The sequence below is a fragment of the Pinus tabuliformis genome, chromosome 7 (genome assembly GCF_031772625.1).
Source record: "Pinus tabuliformis cultivar Carrire ecotype Pingquan chromosome 7, CPIR1, whole genome shotgun sequence".
In the NCBI taxonomy this organism is placed as follows: domain Eukaryota; kingdom Viridiplantae; phylum Streptophyta; class Pinopsida; order Pinales; family Pinaceae; genus Pinus; species Pinus tabuliformis.
In genome coordinates this window covers 1,907,555,078-1,907,577,791 of record NC_142293.1, presented here as the reverse complement: position 1 = coordinate 1,907,577,791, position 22,714 = coordinate 1,907,555,078, and the positions used below count along the sequence as shown (strand labels likewise).

Genomic DNA, 22,714 nt, shown 5'->3' with positions numbered 1-22,714 from the left:
TTAAAAAATAATAAAATCTATCCCTCTATGCTTCCACACGGTTAACCTTTCACAGACAAAATAATAGAAATGTATCAATAAAGAACATGTGAGATCCTCTAAACGATGCTTCATGTGAGATCGTATTATTTGCAGAAATTAATATAGTATTACGTACACATAGATGAACAGAAAACTACATTTATGATAATCCTACATTTATGATAATCAAAATGACAGAACAAACACATGCTCATAATGAACTTAAAACGGTATCAAAATTTGAACTTCATCTCCCATATGCTATACTTGAGCACCATAGGAATCGCCACCACGTCTTCTTCATTTCAGTAACCCTCTCTACCCGCAATTGGACGTTTCGCACTCACAAATACTTTGCGCGCATCCATTGGCAAAGGGGATGCATTAATTGCAGCCTGGACTGAAGCTGCTTCTTCGAATTCAACAAATGCGTAAGTGGATCTACCTCCTCTCTTGCTCCTCACTTGAACCCCACAAGGCTTAATAGCCCCAAACTTCTTGAACTCTACTTCAACTTGTGTAGGCGAAATATCAGCAGGCAAGTTGCTGATAAAAATAGAGCAGCCACTTTCTTCTAGAGTGCTTTGATCTTTCATAGGGCTAAGATTAGATGGTAAGGCATCTGTCTGTGTTGCTGCATTTTTTGCGACTTTATGGAACTCCCCTGTCTGCGTTGCTGCATTTTTTGCCACTTTATGGAACTCCCCTGTCTGTGTTGCTGCATTTTTTGCGACCTTATGGAACTGCCCTATCTGGGTTGCTGCATTTTTTGGGACTTTGTGGAACTGCCCAGCCGATCTTGTTGCGACTTCTGCCCTCGCAATGTGTACCTCCGCCGCCATTGTTGTGGGTTGCTCAACCACACCAATCTGAACCTCCTGAGATTCTATTTCAGACTTGAAAACTGGTTCTGAGACGGGATCAGGTTGGGCAGCATATTGTTCTTTAGGGTAGCCATTTGTTGGGACCAAATTCTGCTCTGGTTGATGGGGTTCTTCATCCACGTACCTGAAAATATCATTCACTAAAAAGTACCCGTTTTCCCGAGGAGCCAGGAAAAAGGTGTGAGTGAAGGTGCGTGTTGCATTGTTTATAAATGTAATTGACCCACTTACCAGAACCACTGATCCGTTGTTGTACGAATCTTGCGAATCCACCGTTTTGATCTCCACTTTAAACCTACTGTGGTCTGGAGACGTTATCTGCTGCTGAATGACAGTAGTAAGTGAAATAATTTGATCGTTCAGGGATGGGCGAGTGGGTATACTGGGATCCTCATAAAATTTGTATAGCGACTGAGGGGAAGCAAGAAGAACATTATAATACTGATTCACAAAGGCAAACCCAACAATCTTTGCATTGGGAACCATGGGAGTTCTGGCCATGTTTTCTTGTTCCATTGCCATTTCGAGCTCAGAGGTAATTGAAGAAGATTTAGCTCAATTCCATTGCCATTTCGAGAGCAGAGGGAAAGTAAGCGCAGCTTTTTGGTGCAGGTATAGGTATATAGAGACTGGGAAAAACTCAGTAACTGATGTTATGTGCTCAGTAGCTTGTCACTATATAAAGTTTCTGGTTAAGTAACGCTTGTCACGTCTATTGCAAAATAATAAAATAGAATTAAAATTAGGAAGATTTAGTACTACAGGATAGTCACATAAATAAATTATACATAATTTTTTTTAAAGAAAGCGAAAATTAGTAACGATTGTCACGTCTATTGCAAAATAATATAATAGAATTAAAATTAGGAAGATTTAGTCAACTACAGGATAGTCACATAAATAAATTATACATAATTTTTTTTTAGAGAAAGCAAAAATTAAGGAGGTGGTTAATTATAAAATTAAAATTAATATTATTTAATTAATGTTATAATAATACCATGGGGTTACTATAGTTTATCAAAACTAGGGGTCTTTATCATGGCTTGTCCTTACCATGACTTATCAATATCACATGTACAATATAAGAAGTGTTCATATGACTTTTTCTCTAATTAATTAATTCAAAATAAAATATTTAATATAATATAATTAATTTAGAGATAAATCTTAATACACTACTATCCATGTAAACAATAAATTATAAATAATAATTATTTTTTAAACAAATCATACTATCCAAAGTTAATATCATGTACATGCTTTATGTTTCTAATGTTGTATATGTTACATTTCAATAATTTTCAAGGAGAAGTGAGGGCTTGCACCCTTTCGGATCTACTCAAAAGTAGGACCAGATATGTTAGAATGTCATGGATTAACCTAGTGGGAAAGTTATGTTACCACAAGAATAAATGAGTAGGAACTATGAGTAAATCAATGGGAAACATTAAAGAATATCATTATGTGGCAGTTCTATTCTATCTAGTGGATATGAGGAGTTGAGATTTTGACCCTTAAATTCAATCAATGGTTACAATAACTCCATGTTTATTTAAGTGTGCATGCAATTATTGAAGAGAAAAGAATCTCTTCCCCTTAGTTGAATTTAGAAGGCCATGCATTAACCTAGTAAGAAATTTATGTTACGGCTAGACTAATTGAGTAGGAACCACTATTAAATCAATTAGAAATATTAAAGAATATCATTATGTCACACTTCTATCCCATTTTTATTTTTATTGTTTTTTTAGTTTTTTTTCAAACATTCAATGATTTATTTGCTAATGATTTAACTATTTTAAGAACTCATAAGGATTAGCCAATGAAGTTTCAAATAGTTGGGCATAAGTTATTAGTTCAAAACCTTATGAATGTAGTTATTTTTTTTAATTTATATATATATATATATATATATATATATATATATATATATATATATATATATATAATTTAATTCCATGTTAAGAAATTTAATTTTAGTTTTCTAAATCACCTCTAAATTTCTGATAAATCCCCTTTTAAAATGGGTTTGATTTCTTTAAATTTTATAGTTATATATATAGATATATCATCCTCATCTCAATTCATGTATGTGATAGGTTAAGCTCAAAATGATCAATATAATGGGTTTAATCTTATTTCTCTATGAGAGCTAGTGGAGGACAAAAGCATGTATATTGACATGTTTTTTCCTAAGGGAGTCTAGGGACTCTCATACATTTCTGAGAGCTACTAGAAGTACATCCTCACACAAATAGAATGATAGAGATATATATGAGATAAATGTTGTTATCCTCCCTACCCAAGTTCAATTTCCCTTTGTGTCATGTTAAGGTCAAAATGAGTATCTGCTTGTAATGTTTATATCCTTCTTGTTTAAGTGTGCGCCTATTATAGAGAATGGGATGTTATAGGCTCCACCCTTTTTGAAATCCCATGTGGTGATATCTTTGGCTCATTATGATAAGGCTAAGGAGTAGCTCCCCCATGCTCTTTCTAAGTCATGAATTTTTTGTATATTTAAATTACTCACACTTGGTTATAATCTTAGTGTTATAGCGACATCCTCCATGTTAATCTTGGACCTCTTTGAGATTACTCCAACACTTACTAATTCACCATGGTGAAAAAAATTAAAAGAAGAGTGCATAGAGGCTCCAAATATGTAAATTTGTCATGGTGAATTTTAGCAAAATTTACAAAAAGCATCTATGTCAACAATATAAATATATTTCTTCCTATATATATATATATGTATGTATATATGTATGTATATATATATATAGATATATATATATATATATATATATATATATATATATATATATATATATATATATATATATATATATATATATATATATATATATATACATACATACATACATACATACATACATACATACATATATATATATATATGATTTTAGTTTTATGTGACAACATCTCCCTATACTAGGTTGTAAAGCACCTCTAGGGATGATCTTGTTCATTGTTCAATTAAGAATCTCTATTTTGGAATAAAGCTTCTAGAATTTTAATTTAACAATCAATACTTAATAGGTAGATGATAGAGATCACGAGATAAGAGTTTTGAAGGTAAGGTGGAGGATGTATATACCTTTAACACATATATTAATATTTTTGTATAGCTAATAATAATGAGAATAGTAGTAATAATAGTTTAAAATAAAGCCATAATTTGGTTTATTATTATGAATTTTTTAATCTTAGCAATGTCATATGTGTTATTTAGTAAATGTTTTCATCATTCTCATAGATTGATGTCCATAGACATTTACCATCCATTAAATTTATATGGATTCTCTAGTTAATATACAAATATCTCTCACAATGGAATACAAAAAATTGTACTTTTGATTATTTTCTCTCGCTTAAAGATGATATACAATTATATTACTTAATATGGACATTGAAATATTTTATTTATGATTCGTGTTAAATTATTTGTTTGTTGCTCTAAACAGTGGTCTGTGTATCGATGGAAGATTCAGTAGCTAGTATTGCTCTCACTTCCTCAAGTGGCACCCTAGGTTGAGGAGTTACTCAGAATGTTGACTTCCTGTAAAATACTCATTTGGTTTGGGGCTCTCGAATACATCATAAGCCAAACCCTTGCTCACAATGTGCACACCATATGTCAACTAAACACAAAATGAAATACACATATCATTCATATTGCATTGTGATACCAATATTATTTGTAGATGTCACTTGTGAACTCCATAATAAGTAGTGAAGGAATTACCCATATCTCATACTAAAAGGTACGAAGAAATCATAAATGAAATTATATTTTTTTACTTTCTATTATGTTATCTCTATATAAAGTTGATGTGAAATTAACCAAGATATTGAAATATTTTATTTATAACCTATATTGAAAGCTCCTTTTTGTTATTACATGCTTTAATTTGTTAATGTAAGTAATCTTTCATTATCTTTTAATTCAAAATCTCCCCCATTCTCCTCTGTACAGTGCCACAACAATAGTTTACTTAAATTTTATGATTTCTTTTCAGCTCAGTTATTTGAGGTGTATGACTAGGTACTTTTATTCATATTATGGATTAATTTATAATAATGAAAAGGAATAAATAAAAATTTCCAACTATTCAAACAATAACTAAGAAAATTTATGAATTCCCACTCATGCAAGGTAAATGAGGTTGTGATAAGACACCCCTTAGCTATCACAGACAACCTGTCTTGAGTTAACAATTACTTACAATCTTTATTAACTATAAAGGAGAACGAGAATGAGATTTCTATGGCCTCTCCTTTGTGTTCCAATGGTAAGTGATATTGTAATATGTAGTATTTGGGCTATTTGATTGCTGATATATTCTGCAACATTCATGGTATGCTTGAATTCCTTCCCCAATTTCTTGTAGATTTCCATCACAAAGTTGGTCACTTACAATGACTTTGTCTTATGGTATTGGGTGGAGAACATTAAACTTAGAGAATTTGGGGCAAACAACACTTTGTACATTTATATTCCTTGTCAACAGCATTAATATCTTTCTTTGCTACTCTCATCACATTTTAGATCTAGCACTAATCTATTTTTTGTTAGTTTCTTAGTATCCCTAGCATTTAATCCCTAATTTCTCTCCATTATAATTATTAATCCCTATGTGTTCTATTTTGTTTGCACATTATTTGGTCTATGTGGTATTTATGGATTATCTCTAGAGGGTGAGCCTATTCATTTGGTAGGCTTTTCAATTTCTCTCTCTCCTTTGTGAGTTTTTGAATTTGACTTGCACTTGTTTTCCCTCCCTATTCCTAGATTAGGATTCATAGCCTAATGGATTACATGATGCTTACAATAACTAAAAGGACCTCAATAGTAATACTAAGAGCATAGAAAGATGGGATAATTTTATGGAAACATTGCAAGGAGAACTAGGGATGTAAAGGCGCCTTAAGTGGAGAGATATAATTGGTATCATGCTAGCCTAGAAAAGACATATTTCAACTTTTGAACCTTAATAGGTTAATCTTTACTATAGTATTGCATTATTAGTCAAGCATGAGTATTAAAAACATATATTATTGCATATTTCTCAACCATTTAGCATGGATCCCAAAGTGCGAATAGTGCATTCACACAAGTTCCTATGAACACAACTCCAACAAAGTAAATATCTAAGAATGAAACCCTTTAATGGTTGACTAGATTTTATTTCCAATTATGTTCTTAGAATTAGGAAAGCTATTAGTGATTTACTATAGGTTTTATGCTTATTAGTTTGAAATGACCCCAATGGACTAATGGTATCATGCATTTTATATTCAACAAGCCCATCAATAACACCTTTTTGACATTTTGTACCTATGAAACATATATTTTGACCTTGCTTAATAAAAATTATCGTTATTTTGTGGTTAATTATTTATATTAATAATATTAATTGATTAAATAGGATTTCCATATATTATCATGTTTGACCTCTTACTTGTATGACCTAGTTAATGTGGTAGGTCAAATCATAAGGGGTCCCCTACTTAGCAAACTTGAGAGGAATCAATAATGTTCACTTTCCACTTACCTCCAAATCATTGGTATATAATTAACTATATTTTTTCAATTCATCCCATTCAATAAAAACTTTAGGGGAACCAAAATAAAACCTTTAAGCATAGGAATACTAATCTTAGGAGATCTAGAGAGTAAATCCATGAAATATATTTTAGATAGAAGGTCTGAAATCATGTTACCTACGTAGTATAATTAGAACTTGGGGACTAACCCCTATAAGGATCAAACTATTCTTTGATTATTTTGTAATTTATATTATAATTCATATTCTAAAAGAGATTGAAGCCTTACTCCACTATTGTATCATACTAATTAATTACTACAGAATCTCTACTTTCATGATCAATAATCATTCTAATGGTCATGTTGTAGCTACAACAATAACCATCCTCAATTTCTATCAATGTCTTGTTCCAACAGAGGACTAAAGTGCCCAGTTATTCAAATTAATGTTGAGATCACCTTGCCAACCCTATCCAACACATGTGAACTATGATCATCCCTCCAAAAAATGAGATAATGGAAGAAAAGAATGATTAGCACTATCTCTATGGCACTCACTTAGCCTTGTAGCCAATGCTACTATAACTTCTATGCTTATTATTTTGAAATGGCTATGATGCACTAATGGCATCATGCATTTTATAATCCACAAGCCCATCAATGAAACCTTTTTGACATTTTGTGTTAGGGTCCGACCCTAACCCCCTTATTTATGTAATAAGGTAGAGTCATAGTTATAATTAGGTAAAGAGTAAATAAAGCCAATATTATTAATTGTAAGTGGTTGACCCACATTTAAATAAAGGGACCACAGTTAGTTGCAAAAAGGTCATGGTATTAGATAGATGGTATTAAGAGAACAATGGTATTGAACCATGGTATTGCATGTATGAATCCTATATAAAGGGTAGAGACTGCCAATTTAGGAGTGTCTTGTCTTATTTTGTGATCAAGACCTGCTCTATTGGAGGTTGCCCCCTCGAAGAGGAAACTAAACATTTCTTTCATCTTGGAATAATAAAATACATGCTGTTATTTCTCATTTTGTTCCATTTCCTGGGTTTTGTTTCTTCGTATATTTGGCATTCTGGCATCTTCTTGTAGGTCAAGAGCATAACAGGTGGTTTGAGAGCGCTTTCCACGGCCTGTGGTGTCTCCATTTCTAGCAGATTTTTTTTGGCTAGAGACGTGTTCTGGCGTCTTTAAACCACATGATCTGTCATTAAGCACATAAACCTGTGGATTTGGGGAGGCATGGACAGAGGATATAAAAAAGGTGGTCATGCTTATGGCAATCCCTTGTAACCCTTATGGGTACCCCTTTGAGTAGTAGCGCATTAGACAGAACCACACACGAACTGTCTTCCACGTACCCTTTGGGTATATTGAAAGCCCCCTAGGCTCACCTGAAACCTCTTCGTAGATAAATTGTCGATCGTCTTGCTACTACAATACACTCAGAATAACACTTGGGGAGATTACTCGCATGTATGATAAGGTAGTCGAGTAATATGACTAAGGGTACCGTTGATCCTCCTTAGTGCCCTAAAATATTGGGCCGAGTACTACTGTTTCAGCCTAATGTATATTGCGACCTGTAGCACCTCACACACCTTCAGACTGTAGTTACCTTATCTCTCTGTAGATTTCCCATTATCTTCTTTGCCATATCATATCTTGCAGTTGGGGTTCTATCACCTCCCCAACAATCAGATCAACCAATTTAGGGTCTACCGCCACAATACCATTCAAATCTAGCAGCTCGGATTCTGTCACTGCGACAATCCAACTCACATTCAATAGTTGAGGGTTTCAGAGATAGATCTGAGCAATTGTGGAAGGAGGCATGTGGCTCCTATACCTTGGGTGATTCTCGCATGACATTGGGTAGGATTAACTTTTCTGGAAATTGGCCAATATAGTATTGAAAAGCAGGGAGTAAAACTCCTCTCTGCCTTACAAAAAAAAAGGAAAAAAAACAATTTGAGGTCCCTTCAAGACGCTTATAGGAGACTTAACCCATAAGAATCAGGAAGATGAGTTGAGCGAGGTGGCACCATTCACTTGTTAGCTTCAATTTTTGAGTGGTCCCGAATTTTTTCATAGTGACGACAAGTGACCCAGATCTTTGTATGGTAGAAAACAACACTCAATCCATGGCCAATGAGAAGATCGAGAACATTGAAAAAAAATTGGCTTCTTTAATTGAACAAATAAAGACATTAACAGACATAGTCACAAAGGGCAAGTTGGTGTTACAATCAAAGGCATATGGTTTTAATGAAGACCTTAAAGGATAATCTAGCCATCATCTACACTTCCATGGAAATCACCACCATTCTCACGCTCAACCACCCAAGCTGCACATGTACAAATTTTATGGCTCTAATTCAACAATATTGGTAGCACAAATGGACCAATATTTCACTTTGAATAACATTGTAGATGATGCAACTAAACTACGTGTGGGAGGCGTTTACTTGGACCAAGAAAGATGGCAATGGTCGTAGTGGCATCATAAATGATATCTAAGGACAATTACTTTGCAGGTGTTTGCAAAATTCATTTGTGACCGCTTTGACTGTGAATCGATTTTTTGGCTTGTCTTGCTAAGCTCATATAGACAGGCACAGTAAATGACTATATTACAGCCTTTGAGGCATTGGCCTTCTGCACAACAGGTCTGTGAGATGAATTCTACTTGAAATATTTTATAAGTGGTCTCAAAGAAGCCACTGAAGCACACATCTGGATGCACCACCCAGCCACATGGATGGAAGCTTGCATAAAGGATATCGAAGTGGAATGTTCTTTAGTGGCCCAGTCTCCTCATCCAAATTTCATAGCCAAGGGACGTCCCAACCAGGCTCAGGGCACTACCCAAACACTTAAGGTTGAAAATGTGTCCCCCGCAGAAATGGTTGAAAGGAGAAAGAAAGGATTGAGTTACTACTGTGATGACAAATACTCCTTGGGGCATAAATGCAAGGAACCCATATTATTTCAAATTGATGCTACTGATCACAATTCATCTGGGGAAGCCCCACCCTTTGAGGGACCAGAGGCGGATGATGAGGACAGCCAGGAGGGAAATGAGCTCCCAACTACACTAGAAGAACTAGTTATCTCGCTCCATGCATTGGCGAGCATTTCTTCCCCCCAAACTCTCAAAATCAGAGGTTTTATTAAACATCGCCCTGTAGTAGTATTGATTGATAGTGGAAGCATGCATAACTTTATCCATCAGAGAGTCGCAGAATTTGTTCATTTTTTGTGATAGTGTCTCTAATTTCCAGGTCCAAATTGTTGATCCAGGGAGAATGAAATGTCAAGGCCATTGTGAAAATATCAAAGCTCAAATGGGAGATTACTAATGAGCCTCATAAATGGTTAATTATATGGGCTCATTTTACCTCCTAACCTAGTCAAATCAACCATTCTCTTAGCTTATTGTATGATTTTTTGATTATATTTATGCTTATGGAGTGAGTTGAGTTAGTCACGATGCCATGTGTTCTAACATGTGTTTAATGGAGATTATTGATGTAATTTGAGGTCAAAGGAAAGGTTCTAGTGGACAAATGGTAGCAATAACTTGAAGTGGAAAAATGAGAGGAATTATAGGAGGGAATCACCCTCATTTATTACTCCTCACTTCGAATTCCCCTTCATTCACTCAGAGTACAAGCAGCCAAATCATGCACTAGAAGGTAGTCGAGCAAGTGGAGAATGGCTGATGACTATCTCAAGTTTTGAGAGCCAAGCCTCCCTGATTTCAAGGAAGCAGTTGGTAGCTTCATTTGTATAAGTAGAAATGCCTAGGGCCTCACTAGGGTGGGATTTTTATTGGATTTTTACTTATGTAAACTCTGATGAGCTTCGAGCTTATTATTTTGTGACAGTTTCACATAATCTTGCTATTGTTTTGGAAATAAAGGCAGAATCATTTTTGAGTTAACACTGAGTTACCTCTGAGGGCTGAAGCTCTTGGGTTAGGGCCCAATCCAAGCAACCAAGATCCTCTTTAATTGTATTTGAATGTTTATTTTATTTTGTATATTAGGTTGATGTTAGATGTATTTCTTTTATGGTTAAGACTAGGTTGCTTTTGATGATTGAGTGGTTTTCCTCCATTTGTGCTCCCTATAGCAGGTTAAGTAGTGATAAAAACGAAGACTAAAAAGACTAGCAATAGTGCGTTGGCCTCTCTACCTCCCTTTGGGACCATGATTTGAGGCAAACACCCTCTTGCTACCCAGAAACATAGATTTTCCTCATTCATAGGACTTATAGTGTTTGCAGCTTTTAGTAGGTTAATAGTCTAGCTTCACTTTGTTTCAGATCTTCTTCATCATGCTAACTTATTTACTTTCAGTAGCCTTCTTTGATGCTTTCCTTTCTTGCAGCATTTCTCAACATTTCTTTTCATAGATCATAGTTTAAACCATTTTTATGAAAAACTTTGTTTTTTTCTAGATGCACTCATTTCATTGCTTATTTGATCTTATTGGTTGAGTATCATTTGCAGCAGATCTCTTATAGTAGTAGGCCAACATGTTAGCCATCCCATCCTCCATCTGATCCATGCCCTACAGGTCGTGCAAGCCTCACCTCAATTCTGCCTTACTTTCCTGCATTTTCCATAGAACTTCTTCCTGTCTCCTAGTGATTCTTGGTAGACCCTAGGTGCCCTAACACCTCATTCCAACCTTCATCCACCTCTTCCAACCACTCTCACATCCTCAAAACAGCGAAAACTGTTGTCGGCCTCCTCCTGTAGGCCTTCTGTAGTTGCCATGTTTTCCTCCTATAGATTTACTTTGTCTTGTAGATTTTCCTGTATGCTTCCTTTTGAAGGTTGAGTGTGGGAAAAGCATCGAGAAGACCCCCTTAGCTATCCTATAAAAAAGGTAGTGAGCACCAGTATTGCAGCAATAATGATGCAACTCTTGGGCTGCCTACTTTACTCTTATGAACCCGGTAGTTCGTAACAAACTTGGAAGCATCGGTGTTATATGCACAAGTACTAGTTCTTACTCTAGGTTGCCACTTGGTCAGTCGGTGCAAGACCACTAGGAGCTCAAGGCAACTGATTAAGTGACAACATGCAGTAGGAACTAGTACTTGTTCATACAACACTGATGCTTCCAAGTTTGTTACTAACTACCAAGTTGATAACAGTGAAGTAGGCATCCCAAGAATTGTAGCATTATTGTTGTAATACTGGTGCTCACCACTTTTTGGTGTCGTTGCTGGGGAAGTGTTAGAGTATTTTGTGATTACTGCTTTCCTATATTTTCTATTGCAATATTCTACTAATAGTTTATTTCAACAAAAGTAGACTAGTCATTTCTCTTCTTTCAAGTTCCGCATTTCCTTGCTTTCCTCTTCAATTCGGAAAATTTCATTTCAGCACGTTCATTTCAGCTAGTTGAATTTTTTTTGTTCAATCAATTTTAGTTTCTGCAGGTATTATCAGTCTGGGGAAAAAGAAACAAAAACCAACCAAAAAATATTTCCGTTCATGCCTCGTAGGAATAGAGATAAATCAGTAAATTTTTTCCCAACACCCCCACTACTTCAAACACCCAGGCTTCTCTCTTCCTGACGGGCAGCGATAAAAAAAAACCCTTAGGTGAACAACATGACATATTTGAAGAACCTATAGGGGAAGAAGAAGAAGAAAACATTCCTTTGGAGCCAATGGTTGAACACAGAAGTGCTAGGGGGAATGTTGAGAGCATAGAGGGTACCTTTCCCATTCGAGAGATTAATCGGAACACCAAAATGAAGAATATAAGCCCTTACGCCCTACCTCATTTCCATGGTCTAACTACAGAACATCCTGGGACCTTTTTATTCGAGTTTGTTGTTATCTGTCGAACCTATGACTATGCAGACGATGAGCAAAAGTTGAAACTATTCCCTTCTACTTTCAAGGATGCAGTACTACGCTGGTTCATGGGATTACCTGGAAATAACATCACAACTTGGGCTTAGATGTAACAAGTCTTTAACAACAAGTATTGAGGCTATTGTAGGTCAAAAGATACTAAAGAAGAAATTTTCTTAATGACTATAGGAAGTGATGAGTCCCTGGAAGACTATGAAGAGAACTTCCAGCTCAGTTGCAAAATGGCCAGGTGTACACTTGATCCTGAGTCTCTAGAGCTAGTCCTGCTCAAGGGAATTCAGAAAGATCTTTTAGACACCCTCCATCTACTAGCTGGGGGAGACATCTACCAATTGTCCTATGAGGACATAAATACTATTTTTAGAAACCATTCTAGAGAAACCAGAAAGAAAGGTAGGGGGAGTCAACCCATGGCCAATACTTATTCCTCTAACTCATCCATTAAAGGAGAAGTTGGAAACATGATGGAAGACTTCAAGATTAAGATGTTGCAGAATCTTCCCATGCAAATGGATACCTTTCATATCAAAAGGAAACAAGAGGAAGCAGAGAGGGCTTTGGCCATTCTTTCCCTAGATGCATGAGGAGGCATCTTAGGAATGAATGGCCATTGAACTCTACAGAGGTTTGTTCAGTCTGTAAAGAAAATAATTCTATAGATAAGTGTCATTCTTTAACTAGACTTAAAGATGTATATCAAGGGCCTGAGGGAGTCACTGAACAACTCTATTACATAAACCAAAGGAGGTCGCATGGACCTAGACCATACTAGCAGAGAATGCAACGGACATCTCAGGCATACTACAACCCCAGCCAAGTCACCTTCATACCTTCTTGGGGCCTTCCAACTCATCCTTCATGGTCCACGCGTCCAACTTGGTCCTTCAAATCTCAATATCATGCCCAACCAACCACCCATTCATTTCAATCCTATGCTCAAACACAACCTTAATGGAATGCACCTCATCAGAGGTGGAGACTGCAATACAACTCTCTTGCCACTCTTTTGCCTCCACCACCTGCCCAACCACAATCGTTATCTCCTACTCCACCAAATCAACCCCAAATTCCTGCCCTACAAAATCCAAACCCAAACAATAGACAAGTTTAGCAAGTGTATATTGGGGAAAAATCATGCCCAACTTATGTTGTGGAGATTCAAGAAATTAGCTTGTGATCTAGGAAAGTTCTCCCAGATAGACAACCTCCACCCAGGGAGGTTGAGGAAGATAAAGAGGGAAGTGAACCTAAAGAAATTCCACCCTTTCTTGAGAGACTGTCTCTGACAGTCTAGCCTACCTCAGAAGAAACTAAACTCCTGCGAGAATTGAAACATTTATGTGTGAAGATACCACTTCTGCAAGCCATAAAAGATGTGCCTATCTATAGTACGTTGATCAAAGAGAAGTGCTTTAAGCATCGAGGAAGGCACAAGAGAGATGCCCCAACCATCAATGTCATAGGGAAACTCTCTAACCTCATGCTAAGGAAGGTAATCTGTCCAAAATATCTGGACCCTCGAAGCCCAATAGTTGATGTCCACATCAATGGCACCATGATCCCACACACCTTGATTGATCTAGGAGCTGCCATTAATGTGATGAAAAAGGACACAATGCTCAAACTCAACCTCCATGGCTCATTGAGGAAGACCATGACTGTGCTACAACTAGCAGACGACTCCACCATGACCCCTGAGGGGATTGTGGAAAATGTGATGGTCTCCATTGATCTTTGGAGTACCCCACTGATTTATTAGTTCTCGAGCCAAAGTCAAAGGTCACTAGGTATCCTCTCATTCTGGGAAGACCTTGGTTGGCTATCGCTGATGCCTACATCAGCTGTCGAGCTGAGAACATGACCATAAAGAATGTGCACATGTCCAAATAGTTAATCCTATATTCTCATGTCGAACCCTTTCTAGAACATGATCTACCTCTCTCGTTTGAGGAGGAAGATGAGGATGAAGTCTATTTGACACTGCTTTTTGCATTAGAAATCACCATGAGGCGGAAACTTCAAGATGAGGACGATATGATTGGAAATATGATTCATATTCCACCTCCCAGTCTATCACCGTTACAGGAAATAGTAAGAGAAACCAAAAACAACCCCTCAGCTGATCTTTTTTCGGCCGACTCCACTCCTCTCCATGTTAAGAATATAGAGTTTGGCACAGAAAGATCCTTGAAAATCAATCCATCCCTGTCCACTTCCCAAGAGAAGGAACTGTGTAGCTTGTTGAGAAAAAACCAAGATGCCTTTGCCTGGAGTTATAAGGAGATGAAAGGAGTGCACCCTTCAGTATGTACTCATCATGTATACATCAAGGAGGATTGCAAGCCACTCAGGTAGCCTCAAAGGAGGATGAATCCATCACTTAAAGATATTGTTAAGGAAGAACTGCAAAAATTTCTTGATGCATGATTCATCTATCCCATCTCTGACAGTGAATGGGTCTCTCCTTTGGTGCTAGTGCCAAAGAAAAATGATAAGTGGAGAATCAATGTCGACCATCGAGAATTGAACAGAGCCACTAAAAAGGACCATTTTCCTTTAGCTTTCATAGATAAAGTGTTAGACAGTCTAGCAGGGAAAATGTTTTTCTCTTTCTTAGATGGGTTTAGCAGGTACAATCAAATTCAAATCAGCCTGGAAGACCAAGATAAGACAACTCTCACTTGTCCTTGGTGTTCCTTTGCATACCAAGTCCTTCCTTTTGGTTTGTGCAATGCTCCAGCTACTTTCCAAAGAGCGGTATTGAGTATATTTTCTAAATTGTTTCATGATGCAGTAGAAATATACATGTATGATTTTAGTCCATATGGCTCTGACTTTCAGGAAGCTTTGTCTAACTTAAGAAAAGTTCTAGATAAGTGTATTGAGATGAACTTGTCCCTCAGTCCGGAAAAATTCGAATTCTTGATGACTGAAGGGACCGTGCTAGGTCATGTAATATCTCAGCAAGGACTGCAGGTGGACCACAACAAAATTGCCATCATATAAAGGGTCCCACCTCCTCAAAAAGTGAGAGATGTGAAAATTTTCCTAGGCTTAGCTGGGTATTATAGGAGATTCATGAAAGATTTCAGCAAGCTAGCTTCTCCTTTGTTTGGCCTCTTAGGAAAAGATGTTGAGTTCATATGATGGGAAAACTGTCAAGAAGCCCTAGATACCTTGAAGAGAAATCTCGTGATTGTCCCAATTCTAAGAGGCCCAAACTGGGCCCTACCTTTCCACATTCACATAGATGCCTTGAACAAAGCAATAGGAGCAGCTTTAGGACAAACTGATGAAAATTTACCTTATGCCATATACTTTATAAGCAAAAACTTGTCCAAGGAAGAGGTAAACTATACAGTGACTGAGAAGGAACTCCTAGTTGTCGTGCATTCCTTAAACAAATTCAGACATTATATCACAAGCTATCAAACCTTTCTACACACTGATCATGCTGCAATTAGATATTTAATGAACAAACCAGATTTGAATGCTCGCATTATTAGATTGTTGTTGTTACTACAGTAGTTTGATTTGACCATTATTAATAAGTCTGGTAAAGAAAATGTTGTTGCTGACTTTTTGTCTAGAGTAAATTTTCCTACAGGTGAAGAAGGATTGGTGGATGACCAAATTCTAGATGAACACCTATTTTCTATCTCGGTACTCTCCCAATGGTTTGCTGATATAGCAAACTAATTGGTTTTGGCACAGTTCCCACCACACCGGTCCTCAAAAGAGAAGAGCAAGATAGTAATGAAAAGCAACCCTTTCACGTGGATTGGTGGCAATCTCTTCAAGCAGGCCCAGATCAGATCTTGAGAAGATGTGTCAGGGAGGATGAAGTCTTTGAAATCCTCCTGACCTGTCATGATGGGCCTTGTGGAGGTCATTTTGCAGCAAAAAAAATCTGCCTTCAAGATATTGCAAGCAAGCTACTACTAGCCCACTCTTCATCAGGATGTGAGGAGATATACCAGCCAGTCTGATCGGTGTCAGAGGATGGGGAAACCTACTCCAAAGGATGAGATGCCCATGCAACCTTAAGTGACCTTTGATCCATTTAAGAAGTGGGGAATGGACTTCGTGGGTCATATGAGCCCTCCTTCAAAGAAGAAACAATACATTATTATGTGCACCGATTACCTCACAAAGTGGGTAGAGACAAAATAAATCAAAGCAACGACAGAGGAAAAAGTAGTTGAGTTTTTGAGAGAGAACATATTCTACAAGTTCAGGTATCCAAGAGAGTTGGTCATAGATCAAGGTAGTTAGCTCATTTCTAATTTGATTGAATACCTGCTCACACATCATAGAATCAAGAACAGGACTTCAACCCCTTACTAACCACAAGCTAATGGGCAGGTTGAGGTCACTAACAGAGCATTGGAAGGGATCCCGACCAAGGTTGTGAGCAATGGCAGAAAAGACTAGGTGGACAAATTAGTTGATGCCACTTGGGCCTACAACACAACATGGAAGACCACCACAACGTTCACACTGTATGAGCTAGTCTATGGGAACAAGGCTATTCTATCAATGGAATTTGAATTCAATATCCTAAGGTTGGCATCCCAGCTAGACCTAGACCTCAGCCATGCACAAAAAGAAAGATTACTTCAGCTCAATGGATTGGGTGAACATAGATTGTAGGCCCTTCTCCATAGAGAGGTAGTTCAATTTTAGAGAAAGAGATGGCATGAAAAAAATATCGAGAAGAAGTAATTCCAAGGGGAAGATTGGGCACTACTCTATGATTCAAGATACAAATATTTCAAAGGCAAGCTAAGGACAAGATGGTTGGGACCCTAAACTATGGAGAAATGCAATGACAATGGTTCAATTCTGATCAGAACCATTGATGATGAAGCCATCCCCATGCTTGTCAATGGACACTGTTTGAAAGTCTACAAGAAACCCCTCTCCAAGCGACTGTTCATTGAAGATATAAATAAGACAGTGATGGTAGTGGAGCATGTCTTAGCCTCCACTTCACCCACTCACTGAAGAAAAAGAAAAAGAGAAATAAAAAATAAGGAGTCAAGTGAAAACCTCCATGAGGCACTTAAGTCCCATCATTGGGTTGAAAACCTCTTCTGAGGCGGCCGAATGATGTCAAAAAAGAAGAAGATAAAAATAAGATTCTTCGGTGAAAACCTCCCTTGGAAGTGCCCAGGGAAGGAAATTGGTGAAAACCTCCTTGAGGCGCCCTAGTTGTTTTCAAAAAAAAAAAAGAGAGAGAGAAAGAAAGTGAATTTTCATTTGCATTGTAGGTTGCAGGAGGACTACAAGTGTTGGCATTATGATGCATGTTTTGTACGTGATGGCAACCCTCTCATAGAAGAACATCTCACTTATATACAATCAGATGAATCTACATAAGAGATATCAGATGTGACATAATACATGGGATGTAGGACAACTCAAAGGAATCAAATGACAATTCTCAGTATGACAAGATTAGCTTTGCCATCAAGTCCAAAGGGGGAGATTGTTGATATTATGGTACATATGTTGTACTTGATGGCAACCCATTCATCTCAGATGATAAATTATAGTTCAGCAAAGTTCACACACTTTCATGAAGATAAAAGGTTTCTTTCGTGTAGAGAAAAGTTCAGGCACTTTCATGAAGATAAAAGTTTCTTTCATGTAGAGAAAAGTTCATTCACTTTCATGAAGATAAAAGTTTCTTTCATGTAGAGAAATGTTCACGCACTTTCATGCAGAGAAAAGTTTCTTTCATGTAGAGAAAAGTTCACGCACTTTCATGCAAAGAAAAGTTTCTTTCATATAGAGAAAAGTTTACGCACTTTCATGCAGAGAAAAGTTCCTTTCATGAAGAGGAAAGCTCACGCACTTTCATGGTTGGCTCATGGTATTAGCCCGATAGTTTTTGATCCTATGGTTTTGGTCCATGGTATCGCATCCAAAAGTGTTGACCCCAAGTATTGTTCATGGTATTGTGTTATTATGGTTTTGGACCATGGTATTGTGAAAGGCCTAAGACTATAAAACAGGAAGGAGATCATTTGGCAAATGATCAATCTGAATGAATGGAATATCTAATAAGTGCTAGATCTGAAATATTTGGGACTGGGGTTATGGAGCAGATCTGGATCTTAGTCAAGGAGAAACCTGAGTATTATTGACTGATATCCATGGCGATGATCAGATCTGTAGATCTGATAGTCTGGGGTATGCTTGAAGACTGGAAAACTATCTGTACCCGCAGGACTGCAGGAGCAACACGGTGCAGGTGCGGATACACACAGATTAGAAGAGTGTGCAGGTGCGGATACCTGCAAAGCAAAAGAGTGCGCAGGTGCGGATACCCGCAGATAAGAAGACTGTGCAGGTGCTGATACCCGCAGAGCAGAAGAGTGCACAGGTGCGGATACTCGCAGATAAGAAGACTGTGCAGGTGTAGATACCCACATATCAGAAAGCAACATAGGCGCGGATGTTCACAGATGTCTATTGGTGAAGTTGCGGACCCTGCTTGAAATTTGTTTTAACTGCCTTTGACTATTCTGTAGGGTTCTGGGTGCATAATTGATGTCTAGTTACTAGTATTGAGTTCTGATAACAACATGATTATGTTTAGCTTCAGTATTGATGGTTGAATGGATCAAGTTCTTAATGACTTATCTTTATGTGATCTGATGGACTAGATCTGGTTGCTAACTCACATATTATCCTTGTATATGTATTGATCTGGTGTTTGGGTGATTCAGAAGATTGATTTATTATGTGCTTCAATGATTAATGGGTCCAGTATGAAAATTGGATGAAACGTGGCCTTTCAAATTATGTGTTGTGCTTCATGAGAATCCAGTATGAAAATGTATGAAATGTGGTACCTGGAGGAGAGACGATTGTAGGCCGGCGCCTACGTACTAGTATCTTAGCTAGTACAAGAGCTAAGGGGGTGGTAGCTCCCTTCCATTAGCAGTTGAAAACTTTGGAGCATTGTAGCAAGTAGCAGCCTGCGTACTAGTAAATGGATCGGCTAGTACAAGAACTATGGGGGTTGTAGCTCCCTTCTAGGAGAGACTGGAGAATGAGAGAGGGTTGTAGCTCTCTGAAGGTAGTAGCCTGCGTACTGGTAAAGGACTGAACTAGTACAGAACTTTTGTAAAAGGATTTTCTTATTAAGAAGAAGATTGAGATGACTTGCAGCAGGTGGTTTTCTCCCACATTGGGTTTCCACCTTATATCATGGTGTTCATGTGTGTGACTTATGTGTGATGATCTGTTTTATTTTACTGCACCTGTTTACTGTTAATATGGTTAATAATGTTCTAATGCAGTCATTGAAGATCAATTAACTGAATCATAAGTTTACTGAATATATGCGGGTATTCTTAAATGAAGCAGCATATATGAATCAGAGTATGGAAATGAAAAAGTTTTATTGACTTAATAACACTGATTCACCCCCCCCAATATTATTTGAAACAATTGGTATTAGAGCAGGTCCTTTTGTAGAAGCTTGATCGCTTGAAGGAGATCCGTGGAACAATGGGAAAGAAGCTTAAGACGAAAGTGCCTAAGCAGAAGAATACATCTCAGAAGAACTATGACAGTGGGAGAATCGATTGGGGATTATGTGGAAGAAGCACTTCAGATTCAGAATCATTTCAGAATGAAGATGAACTATCAGGTATGAATTTGTTATCCTTGATGTTCCAGCTATCTATCCATTTGGAAAATATGAAAGTGATAGCGAAACAACTGAATTTGCTTTTATGGGTGAGCAAGAAAGATATCAAATAGAGGCAGAATTTAAAAGGTTTACAGACAAAATTAGAGATCAACAAGATCTATTGAACAAAAGGGAATGTGCCTTCAAAGAAGAAGCTACCAAACTAAAGGCTCAACTAGAGGAAGGAAACAAGGTAAGGAAGTTATTCAAAGACAAATATCAAAAGTTGTAGGATGAAGTAACATCTCCAATAGATGAAGTCAGTGAGAAGAGCACAACAATCAAGAAACTCAAAGATAGATCCAGTTACTATGAAAGTCTTGAATCTACGATCCTCTTGCTGAAGGAAGATCTTGAAGAATCAAAGAAGCAGAATAACGAACTTCTCCAAGCTCATGAAAAACAAGAAAATGAAGTCCTCAATCTAAGACATCAGTTGGAAGAAGAAAGAAAAGTTGAAGAAAACATGAAGAAGCAGCATCGTGAAAAGGAAGAGCATCGTCAGGTTGAGGTAACCATTCTAAAGGACAAATTAGAAGAAAAATATAAGATCTTACGATTTCAAGATAGTACTAAGATTTTGGATGATATTATTAGTATTCAAAGGTCTCCTGCTATCAAAACTGGTCTTGGTTTTCATGAATCTATTGAAGGTGAATCTAGTTCAGGAAATAAGACAAGGGACTTTACTGCAAAATCTGAAATGCTCAATAAGGAGATGAAAGGTCAATCTCATCATCAACCAAGGAAAGAAATTCTTCAAAGAAAATCTTTTACTCCTCCTATGAATAATGTTGAATGTTATGTATGTCATAATCTTGGACATGTTGCAGCCAGATGTAGAAGAAGAAGGGTTCAAGACCATCATGCAGAAAGATCATCACATTCAAGGCACTTTAATGTATATTGCTTTGCTTGCAATATGTTTGGTCATAGAGCTGTTGATTGCTATAGAAGAAATATGAGACATGTAAGATGTTACACATGTAACAAGCTTGGACATATAGCTAAGGAATGCAGGAACAAAGTATGGGCACCATACCAAAAGGAGAAAACATCATCATCACACTTGAAGATGCGAAAGAAGAAAGAAGTACAGTCAGAAAGAGGCAGCACAGCACAACATACAAACATAACAGAATTAGAGGGAGCTGGAAGTGTAAAACTTCAGTTTCCTAAATATCATACGCAAGTTTCTTAAAGAGAAGTCACGTATATACGTGAGTTGGTTATGGCATAGTTGCGTATATGATTGTTTGAGGAAAGGCAGTAGCGACAGGTTCAGGAAAAGGATTAGTTATGATTCGGTTTATTATTTGTGCTATTTGATAATGGTTACAATTTGCTAATGATGTGTGGAAATGACTTGATGGTTAGAAGTGTTTTGTTTGTAACTTGATAATGATGATGTCTTGATGATATGCATGATCAGATCTGACAGTAAACAAGATGGCACAAGTTTAGGGGGAGCATATGCTTTTAATGCATTGTTGGCATTATGGTTAATAGTCCTTGGTGATGATGCTTATATGGATAAATGATTCATCTTGCTATGATATGGTTATGAGTTATTCAGATGATTCTTGGGGTTACATAGTTGATATTTAGATCATATTTGTGGTTGATCTTCATAAGGATAAGGAGAAGTACATAGCTTGAACTCACATATTTTTTACTTGATGATGAGTCACTCATTGTTGTTGTCGTCATATGCATAGAGATCATATTTTACAGTTGTGATGCCAGATTCCTATTGTTCTTGGCACATATATGGATGAGGATTGTTGGCTGGATACATGGATGATTATTCAAAGTTGCATTGTTGGAAACATGATGATGATGAGTTCTTACCTATATGATGATAGGTTGTTTCGTACATATGTCGATTGATTCAGATATTCCCAATTGATGATACTTGGTCCATGCAGATCTGGATGGCTATGGTGTTTCTCACATATGATAAATGATTTTGTATATACAGAATTCTATTCAAAAGGATGAGTTGATACGGACATACCTTGATGATTTATACACTAATACAAGTTGCTGGTCTAGTTGTTGTTGACAGATGCTATGGAGCAGATCATACAGTGTCGTTGTCAATGTCTACCATGATCTTATTTAGATGATTGGTCTCTGTTATAAAGGTCATGTATATCATTCAATGTAAAGGTCATATCAAGTCTCATGATGTAATAGTGTGTCTCTATTGTAGTCATTTGATGAGATCTCTTTGGGCCATATGATGAAATTTGTACCCCCTCTACGCATAGGAAGGATGATGAAATATTTCAGTCATTATCAAGGTCATCTAATGGCCTATGTTGGTTTCCCCACTATGCCTAGGATGAATGATGTTATACTCTTGTGTTATCATTTTGGTAGGAGAGAGTTGTATGTATGAGTCTTTGGTGATAGGAAGGTCACTTATGATGTATAGAGTCATGTTCTTTCTTATAGAACATCTTTTGCAAACCTTGCTTACAGTTAGGGGGAGCATGAACAACTCACTTCAGTAGAGCAGAGATTTCAGCATGTACTCAGAAGGAACATGGACAGATTAGTGCACCATGGCATATACAAAGGGGGAGCTCATTCAGAGACTTCAGCAG

The 22,714-nt window shown here is 37.1% G+C and overlaps 1 protein-coding gene and 1 pseudogene across 1 annotated transcript; one reads left to right on the top strand and one right to left on the bottom strand.

Annotated features, from left to right (window-relative positions):
- Positions 1-326: 326 nt before the first annotated feature.
- LOC149256113 (nuclear transport factor 2-like) lies at positions 327-1,391 on the bottom strand. Its single transcript, XM_089455229.1, has one exon. It carries the CDS (start codon positions 1,389-1,391, stop codon positions 327-329), a length of 1,065 nt encoding a protein of 354 aa, XP_089311355.1.
- Positions 1,390-22,714, top strand: part of LOC149256112 (uncharacterized) — a 39,459-nt pseudogene continuing 18,134 nt past the window's right edge.